General features: G+C 43.1%; 1 protein-coding gene across 3 annotated transcripts in view; it reads right to left on the bottom strand.

Moving 5' to 3' along the window:
* cadm2a (cell adhesion molecule 2a) overlaps positions 1-18,044 on the bottom strand; it is a 200,991-nt gene that overhangs the window by 23,772 nt on the left and 159,175 nt on the right. For all 3 annotated transcript variants that reach the window (XM_047606344.1, XM_047606345.1, XM_047606346.1), the window contains 5 exons: positions 14,868-15,020; positions 11,343-11,480; positions 741-902; positions 328-418; positions 59-237 (listed from right to left, as the gene is read on the bottom strand). In XM_047606344.1, the coding sequence (XP_047462300.1) occupies positions 59-237; positions 328-418; positions 741-902; positions 11,343-11,480; positions 14,868-15,020 (723 nt within the window). The remainder of the gene's footprint in view (positions 1-58; positions 238-327; positions 419-740; positions 903-11,342; positions 11,481-14,867; positions 15,021-18,044) is intronic.

Here is an 18,044-nt window from a genome sequence, read left to right as displayed (position 1 = left end):
TTGAACGTCGTCACCTGAAACGCATTCACCCGCATATCAGCCCCCCCTCTGAACTCACCATAGACGTAGAGTACATATTCTGCACTGCTGGTCCCTAGGTGGTTGCTCGCTTCACAACGGTAGGTGCCATTGTCTGTCTTGTTGAGTGAAGTAAAGGTGAGCTCCCTCCCCTCTACGATCATCCTGTCCAGATCTGGGAGCTCACCCCCGTCCTTTGTCCACATCACGGGATCTGGCCTGGGAGGTAAGATGAGAGAAATACAGCATGTGACATGCTTTTAACATTAAATTATATAAACGGCTGATATGAACTAGCCCTGGACTTACGAAGGGTTTCCTATGGATACACACTCCAGCTTTAAGTACTGCCCCTCCTGAGGGACTGCGAGGGAGTGGAAAATTGTCACATGAGGAGCATCTAGGGCAGAGAGAGAGGGTTCAAACAGAGGAATGGTATCACAGGCTACGTTACAATTTAGCACATCATTTTACAGTTATTTATACAATGTAAATATCCTGCCCAGTCACATTTATTAAACAAAACGATTCTGTCTTAAAAAATATAACTGATTTGGATCAAACACAACAGGACGTAGAACTGCAGGATGTGCCGTTATGAAAATCGTTTTTCACAGTATGTCTGGGGGATTTTAATGGCAAATTACAGCATTTTCACCCAGACCAGCTTAGCAATATTTAATCTGTTTAAGTATGTGCATGTACTCCGTGTGTGCACTCACAGTGGACCTCCAGCACTTCCGTGGCCTGCTGTGGCGTCTGTGTGAGTGCCACGTGGTCCACTTTGCAGGTGTAGGCCACTCCATCATCGGTTCTGTCCACGTGCAGCTGCAGAGAGCTCCGTACTGTAAACGTCTTCCCACTGGCATTCACCTCTTTGACACCTTGAGAAAGAGTCACGCGCTGTCACTGATGCAGTACATTTATATTGCAGAGCCTGCTGGCCACATATGTAGCACATATGATGTCCCCTGTGAGCCCGCACTCGGTTAAAACCTGCTTTACAGCCACCACCAGAGTAGAGCAGGGTTATTTAAACATATTCTGAAGATAAGGGCTTGTCGTGTAATGTTTCTGTATGATGAGACTGACTTAAACTGACTTTAATCTAACCCAAACCCAAACAGTGAACACAAGATCTGTGGAATCAATACCTGTGAATAAAACGATAACATTACAAAGTCTTCATTTACTGATCTGGCCACTAGAGTTAGAATATAACTAAGCGACAGTCATAACTCCTTTGGACCACTTTGTCTGTACTGCTCTCTTATACAGCAAGATTTTAACAAAAAAACAGCTGTAACCTTTCGTCCTTTACATGATGATATTTCTGGAGACACCACAATCTTAAGTTGGTTGTACGTATACCTCAGCACACATCTCTCTGGTTGCTGCTTTAACATATCTACGTGGTGATTTCTGGTCTCTAACAAAACTTAGCCTGCTCAACTCTGGGCTGGGACTCTTCGAACGCAATATGTATATTTACACCGTAGACCCTTTTGGCCACCTGATGCCTCCAGTCCCATCCCTACAAATGGATTTCACTGGCCCCACACATATAGTCTAAAACTCACCCAAAAATGTCATGCACTAAAAGGATCCCCCTGCCTAGCAACTACCGCCAGCCTCACTGAGACAAAAAAAAAAAAAAAAAACATTACCAGCGCCAGTCAGACATTTGGCAGTAACTTAAATTAGACTTGTATCTGAGTGTCATTATGCATTGTCTTTTTCGTCTGTACAATGTGTTCTCAGTGGTTTCCCGGCAACACATGCCTCGTAATCTTGACCAAATAAATCTATGCCCATCAATCATTGCCAAGGAAGTGGAGAGCTCCTACAGCCCAGCTTCCTACAATGATCCACCTGATGAGCTAATCTCTGGAATAGTCCTTGATCAGATCATTTTTGCTTAATGTTCCTCCCCAGTGATTGAGGATTTAGATAAGCCAAATCATTGTCATGACCTGCCCGTGTGACACGAGCCTTTGAACGCTACATTAGTGTCCTTGAAATCTTATTGGTTTGTGATAAATCATGCTAACTGAAATGAGAGGACCTTTTAACCGGAAAGCCGCAGCATGAACTCCTGCACCACTGACTTTGCCCATGACTGTAAAACTGTTTTTGAGCACGATGCCCTGTACAAGGTCAGAGGGACTGCGCACTATCCGGATGACCACAGTTTCATAGCCACACAGAATGTCAGTTCAGTAGTGGACTGAGAACACCTCGCTGAGCTGTAATTACTTCTCACTTTTCTATAATTTGCTTTTTTTTTTTTTTAATGGCAAATTTTAGTTGAATAAAGAATAGACAGCGGGGAAACCTCAGTGTCCTCTACGGTGATCCTACACAAATTCATTCATTCCCGCATTATGTCAAGAACGGAGCCTGTGTTCGGGATGAAGATAACATTTGACAATGCCTTCTATCTACTGAGCCTCAGGCTGCGAACGAGACATAAATGTCCTCAAAAAGTCAGAGGCTGTTCTGTATACATTATGCAATCCAAATCTCCATCCTCTTCCAGACCACACATTCACACCCATGCCAATAGTCGCGCACAATTCCCCGTCTGATAACCCAATTATTGAAACGTAACCACCTCCAAGTAGCTATTTTTAACGCGGTCTTCATTTCAATCAGATCTGTTCATTCAGTTTTCAACCACTTCATCCAGCGGTGTTCGATATGCTCACATTATGCAAAAAGACGGTATTTTAAATCATATCAGGCCAGTTTATCCCACTCAGGTTTTATTCAAAAGAGAAAAGAGATCCCTCCTCTACTGTATTCAGCTGTCCAGGCTTATCTCCGCATTCAGATGTTGCCCTGCTTTGTGTCCATATTTTTTTTTATTTTTTTTTGTACTTTAAATATCATAAAAATTTCAAGCAAGTATCATGGTACTGTATGTAACACCTCTCTCTCACGCCGGCCGCCTTTGTTTGTCCTAAAGAGACTGTTTATGCTCCATATCCTTCACTCCTCTGTGCTCAGCTGCTCCACATTCGAAGCATCCAGCTCCACTGTCTCATCTCCCTCTCCACTCTGCCAATCAACTATTCTGCTCAGCCACTTCCCCCAACTGAGGCAATGAGCCCGCCTCCCCTAGAGATGAATGACTGACAGGTCTGCAGTGTTAGCAACATCCATCCAAACAACAAGAGAGACGGGAAATGGCTAGATTTCTTCACTCGGAAGAAACCGCGGTTGACAGAGAGTGAGAAAGGGATCAGGGCTGGAGGGAAGGGACATCTTACTTCTAATGTGGAATGCTTAAAGAGGGCCAACTTTTTCCTGTTAGCCATGCCGGGCCATCATTCTCCTTGTCTTTTTGTCCTTCTCTCTGCACCATTATAAAGTTCCTTTACAGATACAGTGTTAGATGTGTCCCAAACTATCCCAGTTTCTTTTCCTCTCATTTAATATTCGTAGGTTATTGCTGAGGTCAGTTTGACTAATGCCTTAAAACGCAGATATTTCTGTTCAAACAATGCGATGAGATAAGCCATGTGAGATTTCTGAAAATAGTGCAAGAATCAACTGTATTCACGAATGTGCAAAGGTACATAGACTGTATTTAGATTTTCCTAACTTGCATTGAATTGCACTTGATCTGTCTGTTCACACATGGTATTGACATGTGTCCTTGGTGATCCAGCTCAAAGAATGTGGAAGCATCTCCACATGCAGAGTATCAAGTGAGCACTTCACAGCTCCATGCTGTTTGCTGCACTGAAAGAAAAAGTAGGTAAATAAAGGTTCTGGCCACTACACGCATGGCTAATTTCTATGCATCGGTTGGAAATAAATTAACCTTTCGTTGAACCTTTGTCTGCTGAGCATCAACCAGAAGGCTCAGGCTTGGCTTCCTATGCCACTGTTGCTATGCTAGACAAACCACAGCCATCCAGGTCACCTGGCATAGATGAAATTTTTGTCTTGTCACCAGTTTGTAGTTTATCTGTACGATACCCACACTTTCAAGTTTTACAAAGATCACAATCCCATGTTTCATTAAGTCTACAGGTTTCCAATGCTGCTCATTAGAAACAGATCCCTGCATTGCTAATTTTAATATTTTAGTTTGTTTGACCTAGCAACAGCAGCATAGGATTTGACAAAGGGAAGGAGCCATGTGGTTGGTGGGTAGCAGACCAATCAGAAAGCCAACAAAGGGTCAATTAGGTCCAAACCATTATTTTTAATGTCAGAATTACACATGCACTTCTCCTTTTCAATTACTCATTATCATTAGTTTTATTATTTATTTATATATTCTTGTTGAGATTTATTCGCAGCAACAAGGACAAAATATCTCCCTGCTTATGGACAGAAAAAACAGGGCCTTTGACTTTTATGGCACCCGTTCATAACCGCAATGATGCATTTTATCTGAATGAATGAGGCAATGATCCCCTTATGCAAAGGACGTCGGTTAAGTGGTTGGTCCGTCAACCAGCATGCACTGTGTCTTATCCCCATATGTGTCCTCAACGCGTCTTGGGTGAGTTCACACCGGTACTTAAAGCTGACCACTTGTCATTGGATCGCCCCGCGATGCATCTTAACATCAGGCCCGAACAAGAAAGAAACATTCAATTGTGTATTGACTTAACTGCAAAATCAAATTCAATTCAAAGAGGTTATGTCGTTTTTTTTTTTTGTTTTTTCTTGAAACTGTGTCTAGTTTTTCAAAATGTTGCACAAGTTTAAAAGAGGGATTATTCTAACTTCTAATGTTTTCATTTTGAAAAAAAAAAAACAGACTCAATGTCAGATCAAAACACTTAAATGACTTGTCTGAATAAACTGAATGAATCATCCTGAATTGTGCAGCCTGATTATGCTCATATGTGATACTGTTCAAGACCAGAATTTAAGTACCTCAATCAATGTGATAAACACTCAAAGATGCCCCTCCAGCAGCTAATCTAATGTTTTGACTTTACTTTAACTCCACTATTTCTCACCAGAGGCTGATTTCTTTTCTAACTTCGCTTGTAATATTTCTGTCTTAGAGGTGCTTGATTGTAAATGCACTGAAATTGAAACAACACCGTTCGAGAGATTGAGAAGCTCACTTCTACCGCGTATAATTTTGCCGTGTGTCTAGACGACTTTAGAATCTTTTCTCGTGGCATTTGAATGGACTCTGATTGCCTCTGTGTGAATCAGGATAAGAGCACTACACAAACTGACATGCTCGCACAAACTTTGAGTTCATTAATATCATTATTTGGTCCAAAGTCTTCGAGGATCCACTTTGAGGACATAATAACGGTTGTCTAACAGTAAGAAAGACCTCATCGATAAAGTGCTTCAATCTGTGTGCGCTCATGAGTGCGGGAGAGTGTGTGCATGTGTTTTTGGGTGAGAGCTGATGTAATTGGTCTATAAATACAGTATCTTATCACGTTTTAAGCACAGCAGAAAGGAGCAGCTGACATTGAGCTGACATTAAAGCGCAGGCGTGTCAGTCAACAAACTAATCTCTCTCATTTCACACATACTGTATATGCATGTGTTCTTTCTCCTTCTGGCTTATATAAGAAAAAACAAAATAATAAAATAAAATAAGCCACTTTCACTTTACTTTAGAAAAAGCAACAAGTCTAAACGGGGACAAGTATTTTCTTTTTCCATTTGTGTCACCATTACGTGTTTTAGATCAAAACACAAGAGGCGCCATTATGAAATGTTTAGACATGTGTACGTTTTACCACAATCTACACGGTTTACTCAAAACTAGAAATATTCACACATCCTGCCAATTTATTCAGTGATAGCTCCCTTTCACAAAACGATAAAGCCCTGGATGTGTTTGACTGTGCTCGCGGAGCGCCGTTCTGTGGGTGGGTGCTCACGGCTCCGCGTCCTCGGCGAGAGCCAAGACGCCGCCTCGGAGGATTAGAAATGGAAATGACAGGCGTAAAATGTGACAATCTGACCCTTTTATGCCGTTTCGCAGGAGAGAGGGACGACCCAGGAGAAGAAAATAGGGGGGGGGGGACAGACAAGAGAGCCCGAGGAGGTCTGCGCGGTTGGGGGAAGGATCCGTAAACAGCGGTGACAGAGCTGACTAATCCTGGCAGCGGGGGTCCGAGGGCTGACTCAACACGCCCTGAACAGCATCCCTTCTGACATTTAAAACAATTTGCTTAGGCGAGAACAATGTGAGATCGTCTATGGACGAGGACAATCTGAATACGCAGAAGTGCTGAACTGTCCTTTCATAGCGTTAAATGCGCGCAGTTTTCAGGGAGCTCGACACGGTTGGCAGCCAACGAGCATCCAATGAGCGCCGTTTAAATGTTGAGGAGAGTTTCTATCTGTGTCTGGCAGGCCCGTATCATAACGTCTTCTTTGACGTGAAGCTCCCAACGCAGGCACAGCTGAGAGGACGGTTTTCGCGAAGGCGGTTTTCAGCTGAGGAAAGAAAGGTCCGGTCAGCCCGATGTCTTGGCATTTAAAAGTGGACAGGAGCCCCACCTCCATGATGTTGCTATTAATGGGCACAGACGGTGGGTGTAGCAATCTGATCTCTCTCCGTGCTCCGAGTCTAAGTCTGTTAACCTGATCACACAGCCTCATGCAGCCAGAGACAGAGGATGAGTTAGACACACCTCCACAATGACATATTTAATCAAGGTGATATACTGTAAGTTGCGCTCAAGACCGTTACGCTCTTCAATCTAATCATCTTGTGGCTTTAGCATTAGACAGACACCGAACAGATATGGAATCCATCATGAAGCCAGAGTGCCTCAATGCACATTAACATAAATTTCCTACAAACCTCATTCAGGTTTGTTTATGTTACATGTGAGCAGAGCTTTTGTGTTTGTGTGTGCGCGCGACAGGACAGAGTGGGTGGGCGAAATCTGCGTTATTGTGCAAGCGACTGAGGCATCTTTTATTCATGCCACTGTGACTTGCAGAAGCCATCTTGAAATTACATCTTTAATGGTCATTGATCCACTCCACCCCCGGGGAGCTAAATGTAGTCCCAACGCAGACTTTTTAAGCAGCGTGCCGGGTCGCCTAACACGGCCAGAGTGGCTGAAAATGTACTTCTCTTTTAACCAGAAAACTTCTTCAAATCCCCGATTCTTATTTTAGCATTCGCTCTGGCGTTCTCGGCCTCGGCATCGATATCATCCCCTTGGAAATGATCTCCAGCAGGAGATTCTTCCTCTTCACTTTCCTCAATGACCCTTTCCGAGGCAAACTCCAGAGTAATGACGGCCGTCTTATTCTGCTCTTACTCACAAGTAGCCAAGGACAATTACCCATAAATGAAGAAATAGCCGGCGGTATTTCAAAAGGCTGTTCTCGCGTCGTTAACTCTTCAGAGAGCGGGTGAGTGATAGCACACTGAACGCGTCAACAGACGGCGACTGTAAACAGCGCGAGCTATGTCTGCGGTAATCGTTTTTTGTCCTTGACTAACAAGTTTGACAACCGAGTCGGGACTGCAAGCGAATCCGAATCAAATCTCTGTGTGTTTTTCTTCTTTAAGCCCCTTTGGAATATAGCTATCACGTAACATGATGAAGCAATAACCTCTACAGTTTAGGTCAGAGAGTACGATAATGCTAGTCCGATAGCGAACACCCCCCCCTCCCTCTCCGCCTTATTTGAAATAAATATTCATTTCATCTCCGCCTTGCTCGGTCTCCCCACAGCTCCCCCTGGTTCAGTGGTGTGTAAACAACTTCTACATGCGGTGATATTGGAGGAGGTCTCTATGGGTTACGGTGTGTAACTGAGATAGAAATATATCATTACTGGGTGGGGACTGAGGGGATCTGAGGGACAAAGAGACTGAGAAATAAGAATATTGGATTCCCTTCCACACACACACACACACGCACACACGCGCACAAGCTTATGTCCTTACATGCAGGCTGTCTGCTCCATCTGTCCGTTATGCTCACGCAAACATGCACACATATACCATGACTCACGCACACACATTTAGCATAGGGTGTCTGTTAACTGCATATGAACGGGTGACGGACTGCTCCAGTGGCTCCGGTGGTAATATAATCTTCTCCATTCCCCCAGATCCCACACCAATATGTCACAATTGTCATTTATTCCCAGCATGGTCGCCCACAATCAGATGGCTTTTCACACCGAACACACCCTGATCCTGTCAGGATGATGAACACTTTCGAGTGCACTCATACACACCTACACGCGCATGCATTGTGTATTAACATGTGCTGCCCTCTGTGAATAAATAAACTATTTTCATGTTTATTTATTTTGCCACAGAAAGAAAGTCCAGGCGCTGCCAGGGAGCGGCTCGCCCCTGCGCCGCTTTCATCCGAACGCAGCGCACGCGTAGGGGGGAACACACGAGTAAGCCACCGGTGTCAAATGTGACGAGTCGGACTGACTGTGTCCAGATAATGATTCACGCCTTCTTATTTTACAGTAGAGTGGACCAATTAGCGGGCGGAACTGCTTTTGTGCTTTGGCAAAGCAGAACCGAATGTGTAAACGCGCACGTGTCAATCATTCTTTTGGTTCCTGGACTAAACATATCCTGAACACGTCTGATAAATGAATCACGCCGAGCAACATGAGCTGTTAATTAAAAAACCTACACATACCTGTCAGAAAAGACGTGTTTTTATTCAAGGGATCAATGACTCATTCATCTTTTAAACCGAGAGGCTTTTCTGCTTTTATACATATTTAGCTGGTTTATTATTTCTGCGTGCGGTTACAATAAAAAGATCACGAACGTGAGGTGGGGTGACTCTGTTGCCTTTCTGCCCTGATCCAGCGCGTGAGCTTTTAAATAACCGCGGTGCCGTACATTCAATATCATCTGCCAACTAATTAAAATGAAAGATAACCATGATATCTGCTTAAAGCTGTGCGGAAAAACCGGGATTGATTCGGCCTTATCTGCTTGCTCATCTGGACCCTGGGAACACCGAACGCCAGATAGCAGGCTGAGCTGTCTGGACTTAAGCTTGGGTAGAAAGGGTGTAATGGCAGACACTGAGAGCGCTTTTCAGTGAAATCAGCGAGGGCCAAGCATCACCTCCGATCGAAATTCCTGACGAGCGCGATAGCGGATCTGACAACTATCCTCTAATCTGACATTTGTATTAAGTCTCGAGGCTTCCGCTCTGTTCCGGGACGCCGTTACCAAAATTTCTTTCGCGGGGAGAAAACCGACCACGAAGCAGATGTTTTCACACGACCTGCCTTCTGTATTATCGGCTTCAGCAGTGTCAGGAGTCATTAACACGGACGTGTGTGTCCTTTCCGGGTAAAGCAACCTTGCCACAGTGGATAATATGAATTTAAAGACAGCCATGCGCCACGTTGAGAGGCAAATTATAGCATCTGACCTTAATGAGAGAGCTTATCCTCCTGAGACTACCTCCACTTGAAGCCACCAAGGATATGTCTGACTACCTGTTAACTTTCCGTGGTAAATTAAAAGAACATAATGCCCTGGCTAGGTTTGCCTTACAGGGAGCTCTTCTTTCAGTAGCGGGCCACTGGGAGAAGCAATAATCACCCGTAGAGACCACAATAAGCCTGTAAGGAAAAATCCTCCTCTGCTAATTAGACTATACTCCGTTTTTATATGCTCCTCGGAAAGAAAAAAAAAGAAAAATGTACAAGTACAACTAATGAGAGTACATTAAAAACACGGTGATTAATTAGATTAAAAAAAGTGTTGAGCACAACAACACGCGACATGGGGATGAACTCGTAAACATATGATTTAATATTTTCGACGCAAAACTTGTTCATTTCGTTTTTATGTGCGATGCCCGCGTTAACGAGCGTTAGAATATCAGGCTGGTTCAGCGCTGTTTGGGGAATTAAACCCTCTCCGTTAGCAGGTAATTGCGGGAGAACGCATTTTGCAAACGAGCCACTGTGTGTCAGTGTTGTCTGTGACAGCCGAAAGAAAAGTATTAATATGCACCGTTAATAATAATAATAAAAAAAATAAATCAACGATTCATTGGCAAGACTTTTTTTTTTTTTTTTTGGTTTATTAATCCTTTGTGTAAGCAGGGAAATGAACTCTGTGAAGTGTGCGTGTGCTGTGCATCTCAAATCCTGCTCATGAAACAAATTTGACTACATTTAATTGGGCATTTAGGATGTGCAACACCTGGCTGCTTGTTATTCTCATTACTCAGTTTCAATGATCTGTTGGGTTTTACAAAGATTTTGACACCGTCTTTCCAAACATTTGCTTTGTTTGTTTGTTTTTTTGGCAGTTTGAGGAAAAAAAAAAAAAAAAGGAAAAGAAAATTTGTGATTTTCATTCCAATCTCTGAATCATTTAAATTAGAAAGAGGCTGATTTGCATTTTGTTATCTGCCTTTAATCTTCTTCGCGGAACAACGCCGATACCTTTCGTATCAGTGCGACCGCGCTGATGATCTGTGACAGTCTCTCCCATTGGGTTCTACGTGTTATTTGATACAGAACCGCATCTGTTTCCGCCGTCCTCAAATAATTAATTTCATCATTTCATGTCCTCATCTCTTGTTTTTTCCCCGTCTTCAATATTCTCCCCCTCATTCCCTCTCACTCCTCCGCCCTCTCTGTCTCGTTCAAACAATTACAAAGCGGATGGTTCATCAAGTAGAGCAGAGCCGGAGCTGGATGGAAATGAGGTATGTAGTCCTGGTCGGTGAGGTTTCAGAGCAGCCCTCTGATAACAAGAGAGGTTAATGTAACAATCTCAGGCCAGAGGACACACGCAGATCCGGCTCCATTAGAAACAACTTGTTCGGGAACAAAAACACACTGTGGAGACATCCACTGCTGCGGTTAAATAGAAGACTTTCCGCCCCTTCTGAACGCATTTTAAAACATAAATTAGTCCTTTCTGACACGTTGTGTTTGTTTATTGCAGAGGGCCGTCCCAGCCGTAATAAAATGTGATAACTGATATTTTTAGTGTCTGGTAACAAAGTGGAGAAGGGGGCTGACTTTATAAAAAGAACATTATGGCTCTAACAGAGGTGTGCGTGTGCATGAGTTCATGGTTATTACTGTAACTGGCATTAGAACGAGCACAGAGTGATTATGGCTTTTAACTAATACCCACTTTTTTGTTGATGTAACATAAACTAATCTTGCCAATGACAAAAAGGCAAACCGTTACCGGCCTGTTTTCTATCACACTAAAATGATGGGTCCTTATGTACTTTGCCTTTGTCGTTTGTCACTGACTTGCACATTCCCGGATTTTTCGGCAACCATGTTGGCACACATGTGACGCAGATGTAAACACGGATCCAGATGTTACATACCTTTGACTTCCTTCTCATTCCTGAACCAGCGCAGGTCGGCGGCGGGCTTGCTGCCCTGAGTGATGCAGGTCAGGGTGACGTGGTCTCCCTCCAAGGCGGGCTTCGTCAGGCCATCGATCTCCGGCTTCTCCGGCACACCTGGAAGGACGGGATGGAAACCACAGCAATGGAACTAATTCACGCGCAGCAGCACGCCATTATGCAGCAATAACATTATTATGCCTTATTGGAAATTCTCCTCTGGCTTCCCCACCTGCAGGGAGATTAGAGAGCAGGATGGAGCTCGCGGCAGCATCGTCTTACCTGAAGGGTCGCGTTGTTCAAATTACAAGAAGCACATTTTTCTCATTTGCATATCGTGGTGCCCAGTCATGTAGACAGGTTCCAGGTCATAAGATATCACTTCAGCTCAGACCCAGTGGGGTTGACTGATGTAGTTCTGCGATGCTCACAGATTTGAAAAATTACATTTAAAAAATTCAACAGCAGCTTGTCCTCTACGAACGAACGTCCGGGCGTCTCTGCGTTCTCCGCAGACCTGAGCACGAACGTTTCACCGCGTCGGTCACAGCGCGAAGTGTAAGTAAACAAACGTGCTTTTTTTTTCTCTTATGTCTGTGTGCACATGTAGTTAAGCGAAGGCGTGCGACCACAGAGGAGGCCACGAGGTTGTAGAGAAAATGTTAATTACTGGCCTTTCCTATAATGAGTATTTTAAGTGTGTAGTATCTGTCTGCCCTTCTAATGTCAATGAGCAATAAGTCTGCCTAAGGCTGAGGGACCGAAAGGTCTGTCAGTCAATGCCATCGACTGAGTCTTCCCTCGTCTCTCTCAGCCCATCCTGTAAGGTTTATTACCAGAGCTAAAGGTCCTCCTGTTTTATGTTTACCGTTCAAAAGGAGGTCGACATACATACTAAAATCCCGGTGCACACAACATTCAGCCAGATCTGTCCTCCCTCATCGAACTAAGCAACATCCGCGTCATTTTAATTGCCATGTTTGTTCTCTGCACATAGTTTTGAAACACGTGAAGCACAAGTGTCATTTTATTTAAGTTGCGGTGTGTGTGTGTGTGTGTGTGTGTGTGTTGGCGTGTGTGAGAAAGTGTGGCATGACTCAGAAAAGCGTTTGATGGTTTTTCTCCCAGACTGAATAAGAGGCAGATCAAATACAATGTTCATCTTATACAGTCACGTTCCCCTTGGGTGGTTGGAGGCTGCAGAGCTTTAAACCTTCTCTCCGCTTGTGTGGCTCTGTGTGTGTGTCTGTGTGTGTAATTCTCAGCTCATTTGTGCATTATGGATTGGTCTGTTCTGTGGTGTGTCGGTGTGTGCGCGCCAACGGCATTTTAAAAACACAAAAAAAGAGCTCGACTTTCCAATTTTGCTGATAACACCCGGAGCCGTCGTTATCACGCCGCTTCATGCGAATCTGCACATAAACACTGTAAACACGTATGTGTTTAGAAGTGATATATAATAACTCATCTGGGCGCTAAACCTGCCGCATTATGCATTTTTAGCCAGGCCAGAGGCATGGCTCTTGGCCTGGGAGCGATCCACTGCTTTGGTCCAGACAAAAAAAATACCTGCCTTGATGGACTGCCGCGGAATTTTGTAAAGGTATTCACAGCCCCCAGTGGATGAATTCTAATTACTCCGATACCTGGCTTCTCCTCTACTGCTACCATGAGGTTTACATTTTTGGTTTTGAGTGAAATGGGTGAAATGTTGGATGGATTGTAATGAAATTTATTACACCCAGTGGTGTTCCCCTCAGGATGAACTGCAATAAGTTGTCCGGTAAGTTAAAAAAAAAAAAAATTCCCATCAGCTTTGTGAATTATTGCTTGTGGTGGCAGATAAGCGTGTTTTTGTATTTAGGCACCAAAAGATTTGAATGCAGAGTCTGTTTGGTATTTCGTCCAAATCATTTTCAGTGTTTTCTTGTATTCCTCCCCAGCGCCCAGTGTCCTGAAACAGTGGCAAATAAACACGGCCATTCGCAGACCATTTTGCGCATTTATTAAATCTCCCTCTCTGTTTCCCAGCTCCATTAAGTATTGTTCAGTATTGCAAAATAATTTTCTCCATATCCTTATTGAGCGGTAGCCTTTAATGTCTCTAATTCTCCAAATGCTTGTTAACACAGAGAGCCAGCTAATGGTCCTGGAGTGCACTAGCACATCTATTAACATTAGCGAAAAACTAATTGGCAAGATAATAAGCCCAGTGGCAGGAAATGAGACAATGTTTGTGTGAGGCGATGATCATAACACAAACACTACTAAAGGGAGGGGGGGTGCTAACAGGATGTTTTTATTTGTCTGCAGTTGCGAACGTATGAAGTTGGCCATTTTTAGTCAATCCCAACAAAACCCTCAGTTGACGGTTCATAAACCAAAAAAAAAAAATAAATAAAATAAAAAAACACATGCAGAAAAATCACCACAGAGGTTTCAACATTTTTTTTTTCTTTTTTGAAATGATGCTAAATTTCTAAATGAACCCGTACACGCATTAACAGAATGGCATAAAACATGACGATGCTGAGTTGTTTTCCTATTATGGAAAAATCTAGAGAAACGACTGGCAGTTCATTTGTGCAGGGGAGCGAAGTATGCATGCTCCAGTTGTGTTCATCCTTTTTTTTTTTTTTTTTTTTTTTTACTGTGCATTTTAAATTAATGTGTAAATCTAAATGGCCATAGACGTGGGTATGAATGGCTGCTTGTCTCTTTCTGTTAGCCTTGTGATGGCCCTAGCCAGCTGGAAAACCTTCTACTTCTGCGTAGGTCTCAACAGGGGGTCCGTGACCCCTAAAGGGTCCACAGAGGTACTGCAGGGGGGGTTGCAAAATCTTTGGTTGATGAGACATTTTTTATATATTTTTTTAATTTTCCCCCACAAATTTAAATTTCTTTAAATACACATTAACATGAACCCAACATGTTTTAGTAAAGGCATAAATGGAGGCAGAGGACGTCATCTATCAGTCATCACAAGCTTCCTGTACAGAGTAGGCCCCGACCCTATCGCTGCTGGGCCAATCACGGGGCCGCATGTTACTGGTGAAATCCCAGACACATGCCTCAATATTAGCAGAAGAGAAGCTAACAGTGTAGCTCGCTCAGGTATGTCAGGTAAGTTTATGGTTATGGCAGTGGCCACCCTATTGTTGCACATGTTTCAAATAAAAAATGAATATCTGAACCTGCATATTATTTGAATAGCTTAATATTGGATGCAAAATGATGAGTAGGTAGGGGGTCCCTACTTAATCTCTGGTGGTAAGTGCTACCATTATCAATTTACTATTCCTTTATTCTGGGATAATCATTAAGACTCTGCAAACAACAAAACAAGCCGTTTATTGGAGCGCAGCTTTTTTTCCCCTACCATTTCTAACATTTCCTGTTTTCTGCGTGTTCAGAGCAACAACGGGACACGTAGCACTGTCTATTCCAGACAGGCAGAGGAGGCGAGTCTACGCGGGGAATCTGTGTTGTTACTGACGCACTTACCTAGGACAGTCAGGTAGGCTCTGGCTGTTCTGACAGGCATGGTGAAGAGGGAACAGGTGTACATGCCTTCATCAGACAGCGTGACATCACTGATGCTGATGGTCAGCTCCGACGACGTCGCCCGCACAAGCTCAATCCTGTTGTCCCTTAAGGCTGGAGACAGAGACAGAGAGGCGGTTAGCACACATCACAGAGCGCTTAATCGTTTACTTCTTTTTCATCCGGTAAAATAAGTTTATATTTATATGCATTCGACACGTTTATGCACACTGGCAGACGATGATGAACCAATTTCAGATCAGCAGGACACAGCAATAGAGGAAAGAGACATCAGCAGTATGTTATCATTTCACTATCTCACGCTTCTACATTCGTAAATACAGCGTGTACACATTTTTGACAAAATGACGGAGTGGCATAGGCAGTTTATGATTCTGCATCATTCTGACGCCGTAACAGTCGCCATTGTTGAATGTGAAACAGGAAGTGGAAACAAAAATGAACCCGAATGACAAAAAAAGAGCATTTTTACAGAAGGATAAACCGCATTTAACCCGGCAAACGTGAGCTTCCTCCTATGGTGATATTACAAATAAATAAATAATAAAAGCAGAATTTGAAAGTGAGCATCTTAATTCAAAACTGTTATTTACATTAAGAGTCTCAGATATTATTTAAAACGCACTTAACTGCTCTCTAAACAGCGTCTGTTTGCACAGTTTTGACGATTTGCTTCAAAATGCTATCGTGCGGTTACTGCCAATGTCAAAACACACGCATTTGTACTGCTTACTTTACCAACTCCTGCTGTAGACAAAACAAGTTATGTAGTGTAAACAGTGCACATATGTATGAATTGATTTAAATGCATAAAGCAATTGGAAAGTGTGACCTTAACCGGGTGCTTTTTGAGTTCGGCCTGAAAATGAATGCATCAGCACTCCTCTACAATAAACTGTGCTCGCACACTTTTCTGTGGGAAGGGGCTGTAGACATTTACTTATATGAAAATGTAATCTTCCAAAAAGACGTAACGGAATGGAAATCAATACCGCAATACCAGCCAGAGAGAGGGACCTAATGAGAATTTGGCAAGATGTGTGATTTGAAATAGATTTGCTGAGATTGGATGGCCGGTTGAAAGATACTCCACGGTCTTAAAAAAAAAAAAACAGACTTCATATCTTTGATATTGTGATAGAACAGTAGAAGATTTGAGAGTCTGGTGGCAAAATGTTGTGTGCAAGGGGCGCACCTGGAAATACAAAGCAACATAAAAGACCGGCTTTGTACAAGGGGATTGTTGAGTGCGCAAAATTGAATTTATGCTGGTTCTGTGGCCTTGACTGCTGAGGAGATTTAACCGAGCCTTCCTTTTGCAGGTACAATGCCTTTCTACCAACCTCATTTAATATGAGCAGCCAAGGCTAGTTCGCTTTTAATCTCTGTGACTCAGAACTCCCTGCATTCGTGTCTGTCTACGTTGGTTCAAACCAAAAAAAAAGAAAGAAAGAAAGATTTTTTTTTGGCAGAACTTTGTTTGCAGAATTATATTCTCTGCTGAATGGCAGCTGAATCATGAGAAATTATACCTAAGGCATCAAGGCATCACATTATACAATTAAAACGTCCTTTTTTCGTTCTCAAATAACTTAACCTTTTGCTCATCCACACATGAATCATGCAGCTTTTTTTTCCAAACTATTATTCATAGTCGGTATCAGACATGGATCAATTGACGTTGTATTATTTTATGTATTACAATGACGTAAACTTAACTGGAGAAATGAACTTTGGAAAGAGCTTTTCACTACTTTATAAGAAACTTAATAATTATTGGGTAAATGTCACTGCATTACCAACTGCTGTGATTTTACTTCTGTTTGGCTTCTATTTGTAAGTTATTGGCAACAGCCCAATATCAACTGAGATGTTTTAAAGGCATCTCAACAAGAGTTAGGTACAGGCCAAGGCTTTATCAAAATCCCAGAGAGAAACCCTGCCCTTCAACCAGTGTGTCATTGCAACGTATGATGATTTCTACTTATCCCAGTTTGCAAAAATGTATATACCGCATCCAACTTCTAGCTTGGCATAGCCAGAAAAAAAAAAATCTTATCAGAGTCTGGTTAAACACCATTTGGATTTTACTATGGAGCCTCCAAAACAGTTTGTCAGAGATCTGTCAGATCTTTGCTAGAGCATAATCGGTTCCCCGCAGAGAATGTGCGGGTGGGAAAGTCCAACTTCCAGCCCAACAGACAAAGTGCAGGGTAAAAAGGAAACTGGAAATATAAAAGATGTGAAAATAAACCTAATCATGGGATCATAAAAGGTGTAACAATTAACATCTACGTAATTATTTTACAGAACACTTTAAGCGTTTAGTGGATTTAATTGCTGACTGTTATATATATATATTCCCAGCTCTAGATATAGAGGTGTTCAGATTGTGTTCCCATACGAGCTGAACGGAGCAGCAGAGGCGAAGAATCTACACATATCGGCAACTGTACTTTTATAAATGTCAGACACAGGTGGATTTCTGGCCGTTCATGTCGCCGCGAACGGAGGCACATGAAATGCATTATTTTATTTTACACCTCCCGTGTACGCACGCCGCAGCGATCACAGAACCGACAGCTGTAGAGAAATGTCAGCGAGTGCCCTATCTCATGTCATTTGACCTGACAAGGGATGGACGGCTTTGCTTTGCCGGTTCCGGGCTAAACACCTACAGCAAATGGCAACAGAGTTGTAATCAGTCTGACTAAACGACAGCTGCTCTCTCTCATTTACTGTTGCATTTGTTCTGTCCCTCGCTGTTCCCCGCAACACCGCTTATCTGTACATGCTGTGTGCCGAGCCTGGGAAGGCGTGACGCGCAGACACAGGCACATGACACATCTTTAGGCTTCACACCGTTGACAGTACATTTCTTGCTTTTTATCCGCGCGCGCACGTATGACCGCGCATGGCCAGCAATGCACGACCACCGAATTAGTTTTAGCCCAACGCACTGCCGCTCCACCTAATGGCGAGGCCTGCGCAGAAGAGACGGTTGTGCTTCGAGCAGCAGGCGCGCATGCAAACGTATAGGCTGCATCCCAAAGAATAAATTAAGACAAAGAATATTTGAACTGATTGTAGGCAACGTCTCCTCCGTCTCTCTTTCCG

The sequence above is a fragment of the Mugil cephalus genome, chromosome 15 (assembly GCF_022458985.1).
Source record: "Mugil cephalus isolate CIBA_MC_2020 chromosome 15, CIBA_Mcephalus_1.1, whole genome shotgun sequence".
Lineage (NCBI taxonomy): Eukaryota > Metazoa > Chordata > Actinopteri > Mugiliformes > Mugilidae > Mugil > Mugil cephalus.
This window is presented reverse-complemented; position numbering and strand designations above follow the sequence as displayed.